Raw genomic sequence first — 21,185 nt, 5'->3', positions numbered from 1 at the left:
ATCCGATGAAAGAACAAATAGCCCAAGTTGTGCTGGCTTACTAACGTAACCGCTGCAGAAATGGTTTTCGCACACATGCTTCGCAGCTAGGACATTTGCACGCTAACACTTTATCCAGCAATTTTACGTTGGGAAAGTCCGCAGAGCTCGGTGACGCGTAAGCCACGAATACGGGCGAGTCCTGTCAGTTACTCATACCATCACCTCCATAGCACACACTCGGGAAACCAAATTTAGTATGCAGTGGGTACGCGTAGTTGATTTTGTAGTATCGATAGTACTATTTATAACACGTATCGATACGGCTATCGATAGCACTATCAATAGAACTATCGATAGTACTACCGATGGTACTATCGGTAGTGCTATCGATAATATTATCGATAGTACTATCGATAGCTCGCTATCGATAATACTATCGATAGTCTTTTTTACCATCGATAGTTCGATAGTGACTCAACTATCGATAGTATCGATAGAACTATCGATAGTTTTGCATCACTACTTTCAATTCCACTTTACACCCGTTCTAACCGGTTAAAAAGCGTTGCAGTCGGTTAGAGGCAAACAAAAGGTTATGGAAGTAAATGTGTTTCCCAGTCTACTATTTAGATGTTACATTATCTTTGGTGGTTATGTGTGAACTGAGAATTTTTTATGTTTTAAACTCACACAAGGTGCATTTGACTTTACTGGGAAAAATGGTTTTAACAGAAGTTAACTATGAGAATAGCTGTTTTAAAACCAAATCGAAAATACGCTTGAGCCTGCAGTATGTATTGTGAATTTTCACATTTGAGTGACATATTTATTATTTTTAATTTTGTTGCCCCCAACGGCGTACATTCATGTAAAAGCCGCTTTGTAGACGTGGGCAAGGATAAGACATCTCACAAATAATTAATTACTTCAGACTGGATTGCTACGCTGGAAAAATTATGCGAAGGCTATAAGCCCAATGCCCATGAGATGAGATTTGTTGCTCCAGCCACCCATCAAAGGTGATATGTTTACTCGGCACAAAACCTCTTAAGAATTCGTGATTTCCTAAGACATTTTCTGTCACCGGAACTATGCGAATCAGTAATAATGCTGACCTAGTAGAAGTGCCAAGCAAAGGTGAAAAGATTATTGCTTACACACTATATATTTCAGATAATTAAGTTTGCGAATGCTCCAACACAAAATCGATGCACTCAGAAATAGTAACTCGACTGAACATTGGATATCGATAGCGTTTTACGTAATGAACGTTATTATGAGACGAATACCATAGATGTTTATTATGAAATGAATAATGACTACTTATGGACTGGATTGGTATCTTTTTCTATTTACACAACAGAATAGCCCAAACTGTTACAAGGAAAAAACTTCGTACCTTCTAAAATGTTTAAAATCTTTGTCTATCAGAATAAAGCACTCGAAACGCTATACATATAATTAAATATGTTGATACGGCCATTGAGGAGAGAGACAGTGATTACTTTGCACTCGAATTTCTTGCAATTCTTCATAGCAGTGTCCTCTAATCGCAAGAATACCGTAACTATGCAAGAATACAAAGGTATATTACTGGACATGAAAAGCGATGCTAAAACACTGAAAAAAGAAACTGGTGGCCTTTTGGTTTCCTGCCCGTTGCCTACAAAGTGTTTGCTAAGGTAATTGTTGATAGGACCAACCTTACACTTGCAGCAACGAAATGAACCGACAGATTTTTGGAAACTGTAAGGTGGCAGACTGGTACAGAAACAACAGCCCTTATGGCTCACTTGCCTAGAGTGTAGTAGAACATGAAAAATAATTTCATTCAGATGAAACATGGCTACTGTTACAGGCATTGCGAAACCAAAATCCAGATTATGCCTGCACCATTGGTTTGGCAGAGGCCAGCCACTAGTAAAAAAGATAAATTGTTTTTTGAGGTATAAAGAAGCCTTCTGAAGCATAGTAATACCTACTAATACATCCCTCCTCCGGAGACGGTGTCTCCTAGCGTGCCTACCACAGACATTCAGAAAAAGAACAAAAGGATCTATCCTCCTCCGGATAGATCGCTTAGCTCGGCTGAGGCCTATGACTGGAGAAGACTCCAAGCTAGAAACTTCGCATCCCCGCTCTGGAGGAGCTGGACAGGAGGTGACACGAGGGAGGATGCGGAGGTGTGCGAGTTCTGCGGGCATATCGCTACACTCGAACACATACTATGGAGATGCCCCAGTGCCCCAGGATATGGCAGAATCAATAATGCAGAGGAATGGGAGACCATACTCAGAAGTGCCGACCTTAGCATACAACGATACGCTACCCGCCTGGCAGCAGAAGCTGCGCGACTATACCGTTGCTAGTCTTCCAGCTGCGACGCTGCCCCTCCCCGGACGCCTGCGTGCGGACCCGGAGGGGCACAGGTCTTCTTCTGGCGGAAATAAAGTTTCTTCACTCACTCACTCACCTACTAATACAATCAAACCGCTCAAAAAGACAGGACAAAACTGTGCCCTGTCCCGTTGTGTGTTGTTGCGTCTGTGATTACTATGTTGGCATGTCTTTGTCTTGGCTATTAATGTTTAATAATCAATCACATTTATCCAAAAAATCGAGTACAAGTTAGGACCCAGGCAAAGCCAAACATGACCTTGAGTGCCAGTGCTCGGCAGTTAAGAGCCCCGAGAATTTAGCATAACGGAAAGAACAATATAGTGCAAAACTTGACAAGCTAATGGCGTAAAGTTTTGCAACGAAGTGAATAAATGAAAGACCATTCCTTCAATTTGTTAGCGAGAATCGGAAAACAACATATTGTCCGGCAGCTTATTAAGTGTAAATGGCCAAGAGAACCATCTGGCGCGTTCACCGGGTTTAAAGCCGAGACAAACAGTTCACATGGACGTAAATGTCGCCCAGGTGTATACGAAGCATAAAGGTTATTGGCTTGCAGATGTTTAAGTGTTACGGTTCATTAAATGACAATGACAAATCGGGAACTTTCCGGAATTCCAAACTACTGGGATTTGTGTGTGAAGCTGTCAGAATGCTGCTCTATTGCGATTACGCCCTGTGGTTGCAATATGTGATCTGCGGCGAAATGCGCTGCCGACCTTGTGTGGATGATCAATTCGTAATGAAATATAGGTAGGTGGTATAACAAGTGGGTTGCTTTCCTGTGACAAATTTAAAAACAGTTTCACTCACGACCTATTTTTTTCACATCTGAGCCGGCGGTAATTGCAAAGCATACATATCAAGTGCTACACTTCCTCAAGGGTGCCAATGAGGAGTAACTAAACGGCCGCACAGATTCTGTACTGCTTCAAAAGTTGTGGTTACTGATTCACTTTCGGGTTCCTGATTAATGAAACATATTTCAGCTTTCAGTCGATCGATGCGTCCATTTTAGATGCCTAGTTCAATGCGCCGTTCCAGCCATGTTTTTCAGCCGGCGCAAGTGCAGCCACCATGTTTTCGATGACCGGCTGTTCTTCATCAATCAAGGAAAGCTTGCTTTCGGGGCTGAAAATATTTTTTTTTTGCTGAATAGGCTTAAATACTACCTGTCGGTTTCTTAGGTCGGCAAAAGCAAAAGCAAAAGGGGGGTTTCTTAGGTAATACCTCTAATTTTTCCTAGGAAAAAAGAATGCCCGCCTTCAATAAAATTGTGCTGAACAGTGCAGAATTGGATCTGAATGATTTCTTTAAATCTTTGAGGTTAAGCATTAGTTAAAGGTTGATGAAAATTATATGGGTTAGGTTTCGTTGCAGTTCGTACGTCCGCTACTGCTCAAGTTAGCCATCCTGCCAACGCTGTGCTCCCGTAGGGCTTTTGTATCGCACTATAGCTTATAAGCTATGGTGCGATATATCTTAAGAGCAGAGCTGAAAGTGCCCCTCAAAGAAGGTGCTCCAAACAATGGCGTTCACCACTCCTCCACAAATGGAAGCTCGCCATCGCCATGTCTGGCAAGCAGAATAACCACGACATCATGACAATCAGCTGACAGCACTAGTCGGAGGGATTCCTTAAGGGATATTTTCTGATAGACAAAGAAAGACAAAGACAAAGAGCCCATCTAAGGGATGGGCTCCTCATCGCTTGTAGCCGGGCCAGTTATTAGTTCTGCTGTTGACAACATTAACCGGTCTGATCCGATGAAGCAAGCCGACTAGCAGACGTTTCTAAGCCGAAGTGAATATATTTGGAATATATTAAAAGTACAGTTTTAGTCCACTTTTTAATACAATGTAATGAATTTAATATATATTTTACTACATTTGTAATGCATTACAATTATGCTAAGCGGGCAAAAGTGTATTAAGTCGAAAGCCTTTAATGTCTTATCGTTGTAAGCAGCAGTTGTCGACAGAGAATGTCACGCTTTTCAGTTGGTCGAAACGGTCGTGACGTCACAGTGCGCCAATTTCAAACGGGGCCAATTGTACTTTGGCTAGTAACCATGCAAACAATTGAAGGGACCATATAGCGATGCTCCAAGTAAGTGGGACTGAGCTTAGTTAATTGCTTAATCACCCAATTAGCCTAATTAACTTCTCTAGTCAGGCCATATAAATAAATAAAACCTAGTAAGAAATTGGTCGAGCTCGGGAATCGAACCCCGGTCTTCGGAGTGCGAGACGAGCATGCTATCCACTCCGCCATGCCAGGTCGATGGTTTGGAATGAACAAAGGCACGTCTAGTGATTACGGTGTCTTCGCTCACTGCCATCCTCCTCCCTTCCCTTCCGGCGAGGTTTAGGTGGTGGTGGTGGTGAAAACATTTATTAATCATAGAGAGAGGTGTTGGGGGTCGTGACCTGAAGGGTCACGCCCTTACAACCACTAGGTGGGATGCCTAGTCAGGCACACCATTGGCGTTTGCCGCAGCCGGGCGCGCTGCGCTAAGGCCCTTTGGGCCTCGAGGGTGCAGCAACCGGACAGGGTCGCCTCCCAGTCCTCTCGGGTGGGGTTCGGGATAGGGGGTAGGGATGGGTTCTGCTGGCAGGCCCACACCATGTGGTAGGTGTCAGACACCTCCCCACATTGTGAGCACCGCCCGTCGAATTTAGGATCGAAATGCTGTAGAATTGCCGGGCACAGCATCGTGTTGGTGAGCAGGCGCAGGAGTACCCGCTCGTTGACCTTCCCCAGCCCTTTGCATGGGGTGGGAAGAGTTGTCCACCGAGATATGAGAGACAAATACATTTCCTTTCCGCAAAAACCAATTTACCGACGAGCGAGGCGTAGAACCGAATGGGCGATGGCGTTCTATGGACTCCCTGGCAGCGTTGCAAGACGCTCTCGCGTTCCACTCTTAGAGGCGAAGCTTAACATCTTAAACACATCAGTGACCACACTTTAGGTAAAAAAACTGCACCCCCCCCCCCTGAATTTTGACGGGTGTCCACCGAGATATGTGAGACAGTTACTGCGTAATTTTCTTTCCTCAAATACAATTTTCATTTTCTTCATTACGGGCCATCTTCGTCTTTCTTCTTTCACTCCCACTTCCTCCGTTCCTCTACGGTGCGGTTCAGGTGTCCGCCGAGATGACAGAGATTTACTGCGCCATTTCCTTTCCTCAAAAACCGTTGCGTTGAAACGGCAAGGCATCGCGCCGAACGGGTAGTGGCGTTCCGTGGGCTCCCTGGAAGGAAGGAAGGAAGGGAAAACTTTATTTACACTAATGGTTTTTCCTGCGGTTTGGGGGCATCTTCAGAGACGTCTTGGTTCTACCCCCAGGAGCCTTCTCTGTCGAAGTCGTCCGCCTCTAATCAGTGGTCGGTTACCCTCAGTCCAGGGCTCCGCTGGCCACTGCCGCCCGTTGAGCTCGCTGTACCAGACCTTGTTGGTCTTCGCAGCGGTCGCTGGACATCAGAGTCTCCCACTGCTCCGCACTCGGGTTTTGTATTTTGGGGACCACGTCTATGTTTTGGCAGGCCCATGTGATGTGGTATAGTGTAGGTTTTTTGTCGTGTTGTAGCGCTGCCAGGGACTCCCTGGCAGCGCCACAACACGCTGTCGCGTTCCACTCCTAAAGGCGAAGCTTAAGCCTAAGCTTAATTAGCAGTTAATTAGTATTCAGACATAAATCAGTAATTAACCATTAATTAGTGATTTGTCATAGTAGTAATTAGTACTCAATTACATGTGACGCCACCAGTGCCACAGAAGCACTGAAAGTGGTGCGGAAAACGCTTTCGCCTCTACGCACTTTAGACAGTCAAAGTGCCCCCTGAATTTTTTTGAACTATTATTAAGAACGTTCAAAATATTATTCCTCGTATGCTTAGAAAGCATTCGTAATGGAGTTTAAGCTATTCAAATGTGTGCGATATGCATTTTTAGAGCGTCCTTTTATCGCTAGGCGATAGCCCCTGGTGTGCGAAATCCTTCCCATAAAGGTAAGGTGACTGCTAAACACTAGCTTCTTCAAATAAACTACAAGAACAAGGTAGCTCGGAGGCCCGTTTCATATGCATGCGATTTTCGCCTACGACGCTGCGAATTCGGTCGTTGTGCGACTGGGGAGGGCTGTCGAGTTAGCTGCAGTCGACTCGCGACATGCTTTCGTTCATACGAAATTCAATCGCAGCGTCAGTGCGCTCGCTCTGAAACTGACCATTGGAGAGCGCCGAAAGTGTATGCGAGGAGGTGTCAGGTTGGAGATGTTTCCGCGCTGGAAGCAAAAGTGTGTATTCTAATCAAACATATCAAAATATTGCCTTGCATTTAAAAGTACGCCGGTTATAACATCATCAACACATCCAGCGCAGTGTTTCTGTCACGTTTAATCATGGGTTGCCTATGCGAACGTCAGTCGTCCTTGCGTGCCCCTAAAACTGAATTCGCTGGGTACATGTGAATTAGCACTGACCGAAAGTCGCACTGCGGCATCCGCGACTGAGCCGAATATTCGAATATTTTCATTCTTGTCCCAGCATGCGAAACAGGCCAGAGACGCTTCATTCCACTGTACCCAAAACTAAATAGAAAAAGAGCGCATAGGAAGCTTTTAGTGATTATGCCATACGTGCTCTGCTTATTGCAGAGGTTAAAGAAGCTCGCTGAGAAGCAAGAACTTTGCGTCGTTCTCTCGGCACCATACTAGCCACAAGGCTAACTGGCTGCCCACACATGACCATAACTATAAATTATAACCACAGCCATAAAAAGGGTAACCACACAAGGTTAACTGGCCAAATTTGACGATGGTTACAGGACCGTGAGCACGACTGAGAGGACAAGAGACTGCGTGGTCGGGGAGAGCACCAAGTGGCTAACAGGCTTGCAAGATTTCACTATCGCAGGGGCCGTATACAGCCGCGATTATTGTGTGATTGGCAGCACTGAAGACGACTGTAACCACATTGTAACTGGCTCAAAAAGAACATAACAGACAGCGAAAAGCAATCTTAAAAGGAGCTTGATGTCGCAGCAAGTGAAGCACCAACTAGGCCAACGTTCCTGTTAAATCACCGAAGACGGCGTCGGAGCTTTATTCAAGACAAAGAGCACGCCAAATGTCGTGGCAAAGTTGTGTGTCGAGCTGCTGGAAGAAGTCATACAGCGGTTTCGTTTTGCTTCACGACAAATTGAATTCATATAAAGCGCGAGCCCTCCTTGAGTTCTAACTTCAGTACGACATCGCTCAAAACAGCCTAACAGATCAACTTATTAAAGAAAGGACAAGCTAACTCAATTTCTCACGCAAGCGACGGATTGCGCGAGGTATGACCGTTCTGTATAGCTGCGTTCTTCTTTGCTCCTTGCACGCTCACCGAATTGGCGAAAAAGATGTGATTGCAGCCTGCCAGGGTGGCAAAGGACACTTCTGGTGGTCGGTCTATGTCGTTAAAGTGAAAAGTAGAGTGTGGGGGTTTCAACTGGGGAGATAAATACGTTTTCCCCGCTTGCCCTGGCTGACACAGTTCAAGACGCCGGACCCCCACACCGTGGTGACGTACGCTACCGAGCGCACGCCGACCACGGCGGACGCTGCTCTGAGCGAACGAAGGAACGACACTCTGGCTGACACAAACAATACATTTATTGCTAGAACAACAATAACGCCAGCTAGCAACGAAAAACGCTAAGGAATTGAGGACGTCCGACTCACCAGCGCGGTTACGAGCGAATGTTCGCCCACGCTGGGGCAGGGGGCCGGATGGGACGAGCTGGCGGGCGAATGTTCCCACCACGAGGCCTTCCCGTTGGCAGAGAGCGGAACGCGGGCCGACACGTTTGTAAGGGTTGAAATCCCGAGGCGAAGAGGGCCGTCTACCACCTCCCCCCCCCCCCCCCCCCGCGCAGCAGTCACACCATCCGTGCCGCTCGTGTCGCTATGACGCCAGCGCCCTCCCTTCTTAGTTAATGCAACTAACACGGAAGGAAGGTGCATCGCGCGGAAGCCAACAATAAGGGAATTAGCCGGAGGTCCCCACATCCCCCCAACTTTAAACAGACCCACGCGCATGCAAGTAAATGCTATGGCGGCTTCTCCTGGTCTTCATATCCTTGCGGCAGGTTTTTGCAGTGGAGGTCACGCCGACAGCGTCCACGCAGACTTGCGCATATTCCGAAGGCGCCGTGAAGGTTTACGCTGGGATAACTCGCATGACCTGTGGAGTACGAGTCCGCTGTCCCGTGAAGAGAAGGCCGGTTAACGACTGCACGCCAGCATTCTGCAGTGGTAGGCAGGATAACAGCAGCCCGAGGTGACTGCTGACTGGTCTCGCCACGGCTGCCCCGGATGGATGTGGCAAACAGGATACAGGTAGCTCCGTCGCAGCAGGCTGCAGCGAGACGATGTGCACAGGACAGCAAGCCTGGGTGTCTCCACTGGATCTGCAAGGTTTGCGAAACACACTCCGCATGCCTTTATCGAAGGTCACGGGAGGGGAAACGGCGTCCGCAAGGGCCTCGTGGCGCAATGCTAAGCTCGCTAGCAGAAAGTGTAGGGCGGCTGTGCAAACGCAAAGCTCGAGTGAACAAAGGTGGATTAACGCGGAAAATTGGGCCTGTTGAGTGCGTGAGGGGTAAGAGGGGTGAGAGGGCGTGTGAACAAAGCCCTCTCTCGAGTTGAACGAGACTGTTCAGTTCATGCGAGGTTACAGAAAAAAAAAACACGGCCTGCATCACGTCTCTTCTGACGTGATGCACGCAGCTCCGAAAAGCCTTAGGCCTAGGCCCCACTGAAAACGACCGTAAACAAAGCGAAGACCCGAAAAGGGTTACGTGCGCGCTGCCGCGAGGAGAGAGCAGCTATGAGGGTTGGTCCTACCCCGCTCACTGCACGAAGCAGCTTCTGAGCGGACGGTGCCGGAGCGCCTGGTGCCGATCTGCAATACCAGCGAGCTCGTAGCGGCACCCGTGGCCCAAGGCCACCCGGCTCCTGGAGCCGCGACTCCCAGGGTCGAAACAGAGACAGTAGAGAAAATATATAAAGAAACCTCGGACAACCCACACGGCTTTTGTACACCCTCGCTTCATGCTCCGCAACTCCGCGGGCGCTAGGCCTCGCGCTCCCTCGATGCTGAGCAAATGGTTCTCGTACCTGAAGAAACTCACTAGAAAACTTGACGAAAAAACGTGCTGAGCATCTCTTAAAGTTCTAAAATATTACCGCGCAATACACCTCGCTTTCAAGAAAGCATGCAGCTGTTCCTAGCGCTCAAAATTCACACTAGGTCTAGCGATAATAGTCCACCATTCGTGAGCCACACCCCCGCGCCCTCTTCTGTCTCTCTGGGATCATTTGCGCCAGTATCACCTTGCCAAAAGTACCCATTATGGAGTGCGCGGATTCCTCTCCTTATCACTCTCGACGAAATACTGAAGGATACCGTAGTATTATTTTACAGCACGTTACTCCGGCAGTTTACGTTGTAACCCTCGTAAACTCTGTAATCAACGCACCCTTGTACAAAAGGCTCTCCTTGATCCCTCTGTGTCCGCTTGCAATGTTTTCGCACACATTATTCCTCGCTGCCTCTGCTTGTGATGCAAGAAAAATTTAAAGGGGCACTGACACGGTGTCCATCGATGGCAAGGAAATAAAAATTGTTGGGAACACTCAAGTTCTGCCTTAAGGCAATGACACGATATACTTAATGGGTTAATGCCCTACATGCTCAATTCGTCATTCTTGACTTTACACTCGTAGATCCCAGGGTGTCCCTATAAAATTCCTTGCGCAGTGGGGCAGCGGTTAAGGGATGCGCTGCTGCCCTTCGAAGATAGGTGCTCCCGCGGGTGCGTATTGTGCAACACAGGATGCTCTTCCCGAGCAGCCTCTCGCGACCAAACCACTAAATGAGCTGCCACATGCCAAGGTGTTAATTAAGGTTGCTCTCAAACCAGTGAACAGGTCGTGATGAGTCCACAAGCCGTACACCAATAGATTGCTTCACCGGAGATTTCTTGCTCACAACGTTTACGACGACACCTGATTTTGTGGAGAGCAGTAGCGTCAATGCTATAGCATTAAAAGCCAAAGTACTGGTAGGTATTTCATGGCCTATCATCCTAACGCGAAAGTTTGGTCTGTAATATGTAGAAAGGAGGTATGGAAATAAAAATGATAGATGTAACGTTAAGAGACCGGAAGCGGGTAGTATGGGTAAGGTAACAAACGCATATTAATGAGATCCTAGTCGAAATCAAGAGGGAGTAGTGGGCTTAGGCAGGGTGTGTAATGTGATGGCAGGATAATCGCTGGTCCTCAAAGGCAACGGAGTGGATTCCAAGAGAAGGCAAGCGTAGCAGGGGGTGGCAGAAAATTAAGTAGCCGGATGAGATTAAGAATTTTGCGGGGATACGGAGGCCACAGGTCACCAAGGACAGGGTTTATTGGAGAGACATGAGAGAGGCCTTTGCTCTGCAGTAGGCGTAATCAGGGTGATGATAATGATGATGATGGCTCACTTTGAAGAATTTTACTCGCCGTACACACTCAGTGACCTTTACACGATCTATAAATCACGTATTACGCGACGGTGTATACAGCTCGGTCGGTCGAAATAATCGGGTGTCGGAAATAATCGGAGGCAGCGTAAAAAATAAATCCCATCATGCCAACCGTTTTGCACACAATGTTCCGGATGGTGTCATATGATTCAGCGTTTCGTGCAGCATAAACTTACTATTTAACGAGCGACAGGGATTCTAACCGGTGAACTATAATAGGGGGCTGCGTAAAAAAAATCCTATCGTGGTAATATGTGGCTGTAGTGATTGGATGATTGATTGTTGTGTGATAGGCGGTGATGAGTTAATTCAATCATTGTAATTAAATGTATTTTTAAAGAAATTAAAAAATTGAAAAAGGTGTTCAAAAATGTCAGATTGCTGAGAATAGAAATCCGATGCTTGATTATGCTAATCAAGAAAATTTAGTGTCTGCAATTGCTAAAAATATTTATTCGAAGCAATTGAAAAAAATGAACAATCTTTCAAAGGTGTCAAACCGCTCAGTATTTAAAGACTAACCCACTACGCTATCACGTGGTACCCTTAAAGCGGAGCTTAAGTTTGCTCTCCAATTTTTGACAGGCACTTTCTGAACCAGTTTTCAGAGACCCTGTAATGACGCTTTGAGGAGACCCCTTACAAAAATTTTTAGTAACATTCTTTAGAAAGTCTTTCGACAATTGTTAATAGAACCTATCAACATTGAATAGAAAGTCTTTTAAACGCCTTTGTACATTGTAGTAACAACCTATCAACCGTCTTCCGACAATTGGCCACCGATATCCAAAAGACTCAAGTACATAGAAAGTCTTTATACTTCCTATCATCCCCTTATCGAGTTTGTATACACTTCCTACTGACCCCTTACCGACAATGTCTACCAACACCCTATTAACGGTCTTCCGACAATTGGCCACCGTTATCCAAAAGACTCAAGTACATAGAAAGTCTTTACACTTCTTATCAACCACATACCAACAATGTCTACCAACACCCTATTGACCGCCTTCCGACAATTGGCCACCGTTATCCAAAAGACTCAAGTACATAGAAAGTCTTTACACTTCTTATCAACCACATACCGACTATGTCTACCAATGCCCTATCAACGGTCTTCCGACAATTGGCCACCGTTATTCAAAAGACTCAAGTACGAAGAAAGTATAATTCCTACATCAACTTTTGGAAAAGTGTGTGTTAACTACAAAGTACAACACTTTTACTAACATAACTTTATCACTTCAAAATCATTTTGTGAACACCATCCTGGAGTGCTTAAAGAATAATAGAAGCAAAATGCAAATGATTACATTTATTGTGCACAAGTGTACATACGCGCTACAACACATGCATGATGCATCAAAATATTTTATGGAGAACAATAGAGGAACAGAATATTGCCTTCGGCACACTTCCCCTCAGTTCCCTCTGAGTAACAATGACTGACACACAGCAATTGAAAAACATAACAGGTTTTAATTCACGATGTTTCGGCTGGAGGACCAGCCTTTTTCGAGTATAGTATAGCATTCGAAACAAAAGCTGTGTGCTTCAAATGCTGTAGTACACTTGAAAACGGCTGGCCCTCCAACCAAAACGTCGTCAATTAAATCCCGTTAGGTTTTTCTTACATATATACGAGGTGTTTCAGGGAAGACTAAGTAATTTTAAAAAAACAGGTATTTTGAGATGAATGTATGGCTTTTTCAGCATAGTATTACCAGTGTTGGCAGGCACTAGAAAACTTGTGAAGAGTCTTACGTAGTAAGCTGGTTAGCTAATTTTTATTAATGAACCTTTTCACTATCAGAGACTTCGTTAAAACATTAAGTTGGGCTAGTTGGTAACGGCTTGAAGGAATCATACTCTTAGCGGTAAGAACACACACAACACCAAGACACACACACACAGGACACCCGCTAGACTTCAACTATCTTTACTGGACACTTGTACGACATAAATATGTATCACTGAGCACACGCAGGTGCCTCGTCATCGGCATCAGGTCTAACTACGCCCTCCCCTCTCCTCCAAGGCATACGGTTGCGCCGATAAACAATCCCTTTTTCTGCCAATGCCAGGGAGGGAGTGCTTACACACATGTCACCCGCCTCTTCAATACGAAAGGCCTGGGAGCCGAGAAAAAAGAAAGAGAAATTATCGAAGTCTTTCGTATTCAAGAGGCGGGTGACATGTGTAAGCACTCCCTCCCTGGCGTTGGCAGAAAAAGAGATTGTTTATCGGTGCAACCGTATGCCTTGCAGGTGAGGGCAGGGCGTAGTTAGACCTGTTGTGGATGACGAGGCACCTGCGTGTGCTCAGTGATACATATTTATGTTGTACAAGTGTCCAGTAAAGATAGTTGAAGTCTAGCGGGTGTCCTGTGTGTGTGTGTCTTGGTGTTGTGTGTGTTTCTTACTGCTAAGAATATGATTCCTTCACTATCAGAGTTAGGCGTCTAGTTGCCATTAGAGATTTGTAGAAGTTACATGCACTGGAGGGGTTTCTTTCCCTGTGTGCTTTCAAAAGCGCATGTAATTTCGCATGATGCAGCCAAATTTTGTCGAGCCACAGCAGCGAAAGTAATCATGTTTTGTACATTCCAGAAACTGATATGGCTTCTACGAACAACTGGCTAAAAGTCTCTAACTGCAACCAGTTGCAAACCTGTGTTAGTTAAAAAGTTAATTATCAGAAATTAGTAAACCAGCTTACTAAATACACCTCACCGGCTTTCTGGTGTCTGCTAACACTGGTAATATTATGCAGGAAAAGCCATATTTTTGAAAACTACTTATTTTTCCCTGAAACACCTGGTGCATATAAATACTGCTCACTTTCCTGTACAACACAGAAACGAAATAATTTCTTCTGTAACATGAAAGTTCCATGAGCCACATAACAAACCCGTGGAAAAAAAACTGGATGCATACACACACATCTCTCCAAAACAGCTAAAAAATCCCACACAGTGAAGCAATGCTTAAACTGTCTTAAGACCAACATTAAAGGCTGCAAACACTAGCGAATTAAAAGTCAAACAGATGCCAAACATATGCTAAATGTCCCCATGGATGTAGATATTAAGCTATGAGCTGATTTTAATAAAAATGCATCAGCACAGAAATGCTTAAGCGACTTTGTTGGTGCACTATCCTGACACTTGTCCTCAATATCAGGCAGCCTGCTTGTTGTTCATCATCATCATCAGCCTGACTATGCCCACTGCAGGGCAAAGGCCTCTCCCATGCCTCTCCAATTAACCCCGTCGTTACTTGTCTGCATCACCAGTGGAAGAGGTAGCGTCCTAGTGATGAGACGTGTGCACGAACAGGTAGCCTCCTCCATGGCAGAATGCAGCAGCAAGAGAACTGCATAAGAAAACATTCAAAGAATACAGTTATAGTAACTTCTAATAGAATCAAACACGGAGAAGCAACAATCAGTTAAATGTGCACTGAAATGCAGCACTCCGAGTGAGTTTGATAAGGCTGCTGAGTAATAGCATAAGCAGCAGTCAAAAGACTAGAACTAAATGTAATGCGTCCTTGAACAAGAAAAAGCTATAAAATGCTGTTGTGTTCAATTCTGCCCCCACATTCGAAGACTGAATGATATTCACAGGAACTGACATTAACGTGTTACACCTAATTAGGCTACCACGAAGAGATATTTAGCCATTCCGGTTTGGTTGGTTTGGTTTATGGTGTTTAACGTCCCAAAGCGACTAAGGCTATGAGAGACGCCGTAGTGGACAGCTCCGGAAATTTCGACTACCTGGGGTTCTTTAACGTGCACTGACATCGCACAGTACACGGGCCTCGAATTTCTCCTCCAAAGAAATTCAGCCGCCGCGGCCGGGATCGAACCCGCGTCTTTCGGGCCAGCAGCCGAGCACCATAGCCACTGAGCCACCGCGGCGGCCAACCAGTCATATGAAGATAACATGCCGGCCATCAAATATGAAAATTATTTTGTGTTTCTGATTTGTCTAAAAATTCAGGCAGCTTTTGTTTTCAAAAGTGATGGCACAAAGACATTGCAATATAATGCACATGTTGCTGTAGATAATGTATCATTTGGAGCTATACCAGGTGTTAGGGGAAAATGTATGAACAAAGAGTACAAAGGTGAGCAAGTTCGTCAGGGCAAGAGTGGCACACTCTAAAGCAAATGAATCAAAATATTCAGGCACAAACTTCGTCAGATACAATACTTGTAAAGTAAAGCTGCATAGAACTACAAGCGATAAAAGCCTCAGAAACGTGCCCCTAAGGAAGCAGCTGGACTCGTAGTTTTTTATTTGTCCCGCAGCACATCCCTCCAGTGCTGAGGCCTGCTCATATCTGTTTAAGTTAAGAATACAAGGGAAACAAGCAAACAAGTGTTCCAAAGAAGATAAAAATGTGCACTTAGGTTGTTCTTTAGGAAATTACCTGTCACTAATTGCAGCAATAAATACCTCGAGAAAGTAAATTAAGTTATTTACACAGCTTATTACAAACCTTGATGGCACGGGAGAAAGGCAACATCAAATGCATTGGTTCAAGTAAAGCCAGGGGTCTTGTTAAGGGCACAGCAATATTTGTTGACTTAGGCTCAGCTAGTGTAATGCAATCAGTAACTGAACGTCGGCATGAATAAAAATAACAATGCACCAATACTCAATTCCAAATGCATTTCAACTGTACAGTGCAGTCAGTTGTGACAAAGGGAGTGTGAAAGAAAACCTCAGCAATGCTCATGACATCGAATAAGCACCTTTCTTCTGTACAGCTAAAATATAAGCTTTGCAGGGTTTCATGTAATGCAAGGATAACCTGGTAAGGTATCAATTATTGATGCTAGCAACAAATATGCTTCTAAAGCAGAGTGCTCCACTTGAACGCCAATATTCAATTATGCATTGCCCGTTAGGCCATGCCTATCACATCACTGGTTCACTTCAAACATGCCATACCTTGTAAGAGGTAGGTACTGCTGAAGTAAACCTATAAAATTTATTTGCTGCTTTTAGACTGCTGTATAAAGGTCATGAAGCAGATAATTGTTTTAATTTGGTCTATACTGTGGTCAAGATTTCCAAGCACGAGAGGCATGAGGGAAAAAACTATAAAAAGCATTTCACACTATAACACAATGCACTTTACTACGGGAGTGCTTTCATGATGCCCGTAATATCTTTTCCTTTTCTCTTGGTCCTCTTTTAAAAGAAAAAAAAAACGAAAGAGAGAGGGAGCCTGGACCAGAAGATTTTTGGCAGGCTAAAAAAGACAAGGAAAATATACCCACTTGTCTACCTATCCTTTTACAAGTGGCACATGCTTGATATCCAGTGTCAATGGCTGATAGGCTGAACCAGCAGGTCTTGATGTCATTTGCCTCTGGTTGAGGTAGCATTGGCTCGATGACAGATGAAAGCTGGTGCAAAGTAGCGTGATGATACCGGTGGAGCAGCTGTAGAGGGCTTGACTGCGGGTGCATTTGAAGAAAGGCTGCATTAGAGCCATGCTTCCATAAACATCACAGAAGGCACATCCCATTATAACCTCTAGCTGTTCAGTCCAATGTGTTCATGAGTGGAGGCTAATGATTAATTACCTATGCCTCCAATAGTTAGCAAAAAAATGGTTTACAAAGCTTGTCATACTTTTCTTAAAGCTATTATTCGTGAATCACGTTATACTTTTATCGCTTCAGACTGAAAATGGGGGAATGACATAAATGTAGTGAACGTAAAAAAATAAAATGACAACAAACCTTCCATTGAGCGATTACCTCAGCTGCACTGCAATGGAATGGTTCTGCTATTTTTAATCGTCGTTTCGTTGACCAGAACTATCAAGAAACACAGCACTTGATGTGACTGCGACGTAGAACGGACAATGCTCCTTATCCAGTAAACACTCAGGCAGCAGAATCAAAAGACGCACGCCGCTACAAGCACTTTTCGTTCTTATGGTCTCCTTTTCACGCGCTGCTCCTGTTCAGTCGGAATAACGAATCAAGCAGCACCCCATAGTTCTCGGCGTGAAACCAAATTCTATCACATAACTCCTGCGCCCAGGAGGTGACGCAAAGAGCGTGAGGCGGCGGGTTAAAAGTTGCATAGTTGGCAAACGAGCGTGTCAGAACAGCTTCTCTCTGCAAACGATCGCGTGGTGCCCGCATTTTGCACCTCACTGCGAACGAGACGTGAAGACCAGCCCAAATGCATTCGCAGTCCTCAATCATACCCCCGACACATCGCAGAAGTGATTTTCCAGTTCTGTACTTACATTTGTCAACGTTCACGGCAAGCCGTTTCTTCTATCGGGCATCGGGCGCCGGCCGCTCTCGGCGTGGTTGCGTGCAGTACGTCAGAGCACTTTTTGAGCACTGCGTGCGCGTAATAACGTCTTCCGCAGCAATGGAGCCATCTGTCACCTTCCGAGTTCAGTCACACTAGCACAACACTAACGAGGCCGCACATTTAACACAAGCAAACTGAAGAAACTCACCCACAACTTCACAACCGTCGCAACCCGTCAACTAAGAGTCGTTTCAGCGTCCTAAAAAAGATAGTGTAGCGCGCGGCCAACATGAGACTCGCAATCCGCCGCCAGCGAACGAAAAGGTGCCGCTAATGTCGCCTAACTTTACACGCGTTAAAAAAAGAATTGATAAAGCCCTTTTAGCCACAAACTTGTTGCATTAAACGACAAAATATTTTGTTTCAATTACAAAGTCAGCAAATTGGAATGACTGAGGTGAAAAAATGCGACTACTCACAACCATCTGTTTCTGGCGGCGCTGCGAACGAAAGCTTGGAAAACCGGGCAGCATGCCGGGCAGCTACAGGCGACGCAACTGGGGCCAGGAAAGCCGCAGCCGCTGGACGGCTGCACTGTCTGCCTAGTTCTAAGGCTACAACTCAGCTCCCCGTAACTGCGTCGCAGAATAAGGAATGATGATGATGTTGCCAAACGCTACTGGTTTCGGTTTTTATTTTCGCATTTTGTGTGGCTTAGCGTACTCTACACAGCTTGGCTCATGCGATTTAGTGTACGTGTGTGTACCTAGAGAACACGAGCGTTCGCACGCCGCTCTAGCGTGACGCGCGAAACTTTCAAGGCCGCGCTGCAGCATCGCCTCTGTTTTGTGTGTGTTTATATCACGTCATTGGACACCTTGCACGCTCTTTGCTCGAGCGAGCGCCGCCGACAGTCGCGCTACCGTAGTCTTTTTGTGTGCTTCCTTGATTGATTTTTGCCTCTGCCTTACGCGGTCCTCGGCTCGGCCTCACGTCCGCTGATGGCAGTAAGAAAAGGCGAAGAATGAACACATGCTTTCGCGCGTCTACTCCGTATGACTACGTTAAAACCCAACACTTTATTCCAGTATTCCTTAGTCATTGCATTACGGGAAGATAGAAAATACAGCTATCACCACGTTTTCCCTCGCCACAGCTTCGTACCGTGTTTGCGTTGAAGGAGATGCAAGGGAAGATGCGGAAGAGGCACTGCGCCTGTGCTTTAGCGGTGCTCAAAGTGGGGGCTGCTCTCACCCTAGCTTTTTCCATACTGGAAGCTCCTCTGTGGCTCAGTACTAGCGAAAAATGTAACAAGTCAAGAATGAGGGCTCCAATTGCCGTGCACCTTCCTCATGCAAAGCCCTTGTTACCGCAGTTGAGTACAGCGGGCCGCTGTTACCTGTTTTGTTTCTCTATACTTCTCTTTATAGTATCGGCCGCCGAACATGAATAAAAATTAATATTGCCTTGCTTGAAATTTCGCATGTACAGTCGCTGAGGAACGAAGCAACTTGAGTTCTCGAAGCTGTAAGCCTGCACACGTTACACAGAATTTACTCAGAGCGCGAAGCGGTGCGGCCCTTTTCGCGCGGGGTTTTTCAGTCCCGTGCGATCAGCCATTGCTATCGCTCGAGGAGGAGGGTAGTGCGAGGGTTTAAATTGGGCGCTCCCACGTGGAGTGGCATGTAGTGTACCGGGCACTTTTGCATGGCGGGCAGTGTGCAGGGAAAGTGTGCTTGCGGTGCAGGTTCAGGAAGCTGGTGATATAATTTGGGCGCCATTTGGGCTAGCGAGAAAGTGTCATCCAATGAGTGTGGAAACACATCGGGTCAATGCTAAACTTGAATTTTTTTGTAGCTCGCAACAATAATTCCTCTGAAACCTCAGAGCGAAACGCTCTTAATGCTAGTGTGTTTTAGCACCGTCGTACGGTGCATCACTGTTCAACTGCACGTTAAAATATGACCTATCAAGAATTACAACAATAGCAACACCAACGTGTTTCGAATTGGCAGAGTTGTTGTACAGCTCTGCTGAAATTCTTTGTTAGTTCTGAAATGTTAAATCTGTTTAATGACTGCCTGAGTACAGAATTTAAGGACGAATACGCAGCAGAAAGCATTGTTTTCGTGTAGAATGAGCCATCAGCGAAACTGATTCGTTGTAACGAATTCATGATTGCGATTATGTAACACAATATGTCCCTGGCTCCTATTTTTTCTTAAAGTTCTTTTAATTTCCTTCAAGTGCGAGGCAATAATACTTGAGTATTCTATGAATTCATTCACTTTGTACCAAAATTATTTCGTTTGCTGGTAACTTTTTTCGTAGACTTCGTACAATCAAAAATTGTCACTAAATGTCTTCAATTCAAGGCACGTTTCTGAATTTCGGGATAAATGTTCTGTTATGAACTTTGCCCTTTTCCCCGCACTCGAAAATGCGAAAGCAGTAAAGCTAGTATTGAGAAAATTGAACTGAAATTTCTAAAAATCCACAGCGTGCTCGGCTATGGGAATGTGATTGCAAATTTTTGTTTCGTCTTCAAGGTTAGTTAAGTTGCCGCTTTGAAGTTGTCGGCTACAGTACTTGATTATTTTAGGCTTTTATTTGTTTATTCGCATCACCAAAATGCTTTCTCGGTTCGTAGTATATTTCTATTGACAGCAGTATATAAGCAGTAAGAAAATTGTATGAACTTTCTATCAACAAATGTTGATAAAATATGCCCTAAGAAAATGTGACTGCAAATATTTGTTTCGTGTTCAAGGTTGCTTTAGCTGCATTGACATGTTAGGCTAGAGTACTTAATTAATTTAGGCATTTATTCTCATTATAAAACGTTCTGTCGGTGTCTAGTATGTTTCTACTGACAGCAGTACATAGAAAGCAGTAAGGAAATTGTATGAACTTCCTATCAACGAATGTTAGTAGAATATGCTCGGCTAAGGGAATGTGAGTAATGTTTGTTTCGTGTTCAAGGTTGTTTTAATAGCTTTGAAGTGTTCGCCTACAGTACATGATTTGAGGCATCTATTCGCATGAGCAAAAATGTTTTGTCACTTTCTAGAGTATTTCTGCTCACAGCAGTCCGTAAAGAACATAAAGTATTAAAATGGAATATATCTTCTGTTTTAAAACGTTTTCCCATATCCTGATTACATTCCAAACGCATTTGCTGCGAATAATGTTGGTCGCTTTTCGATATAGTGAAATTGTTGACTAGCTGCAACAGATTCCACCATGCAATCAGGTAAGATGTCGTCACGATTATGCGAACAAGATAGTGTTAATCACCTCGAACACCATGCAGTTTGTTCATTTACTTCTCTCAACGTGTCAAACTGCACCCAGATTTTCTAGTAACTTTCTATTGACAGGAGTAAATACAAAGAAGTAACAGTCTACCAACTTTGTATTGACAAAGGTACATAGAATGTAAAAATTATTTTCTAGTAACTTTCTATTGACAGGAGTACATACAAAGAAGTAACTTCTACCAACGTTGTATGAACAATTGTTGATAGAATGTAAAAGTTACTACAAGGTTACTAGAGTCAATAGAATGTTAATACAAATTCTAAAGAAAGTTGATACCCATTTTTGTAAGGGACATGATCTAACGAAGGACTCCACTTTTCACTGCCATAACCAGAGATTTTTTTTACGCTACCTGAGCTAGTGTCACAAACTTATTAGGCCGTAACCACAACTTCGTTTTGTCTTGTCTTGTCTAAACTCCAGGTGGTGGCCAGGATCGCCAGAAAGCTGAGTGCGTACGAGGCCGCCGCCCAACCACCGAAGCATCACGCGCCAGATCCGAGGGGGATGCCTGAAGTGAACAATTGCATCTGGGCGCGTTTCCAAGACGTGGAGCAGACGGCCAGCCGCCACTGTCCTTGCCCGGGACATGTGCGCTCCGAATAG

General features: G+C 45.0%; 1 protein-coding gene and 1 long non-coding RNA gene across 2 annotated transcripts in view; one reads left to right on the top strand and one right to left on the bottom strand.

Annotated features, from left to right (window-relative positions):
* Positions 1–21,185, top strand: part of LOC149361084 (arylsulfatase B-like) — a 69,015-nt gene extending 47,830 nt beyond the window's left edge. The window contains exon 9 of the mRNA XM_089572584.1: positions 21,003–21,185. Within this exon, the coding sequence (XP_089428710.1) occupies positions 21,003–21,185 (183 nt within the window). The remainder of the gene's footprint in view (positions 1–21,002) is intronic.
* Positions 13,363–17,481, bottom strand: LOC149361085 (uncharacterized). Its single transcript, XR_016288903.1, has 3 exons — positions 17,245–17,481; positions 16,259–16,438; positions 13,363–14,337 (listed from the first exon to the last, which is right to left on the bottom strand). It is a non-coding gene; the product is annotated as an uncharacterized LOC149361085 (long non-coding RNA).

The sequence above is a fragment of the Amblyomma mixtum genome, chromosome 2 (genome assembly GCF_055824585.1).
Source record: "Amblyomma mixtum isolate Tamu chromosome 2, ASM5582458v1, whole genome shotgun sequence".
In the NCBI taxonomy this organism is placed as follows: Eukaryota; Metazoa; Arthropoda; class Arachnida; order Ixodida; family Ixodidae; genus Amblyomma; species Amblyomma mixtum.
The sequence above is the reverse complement of the archived record's forward strand: the minus strand, read 5'-3'. Positions and strand labels throughout refer to the sequence as shown.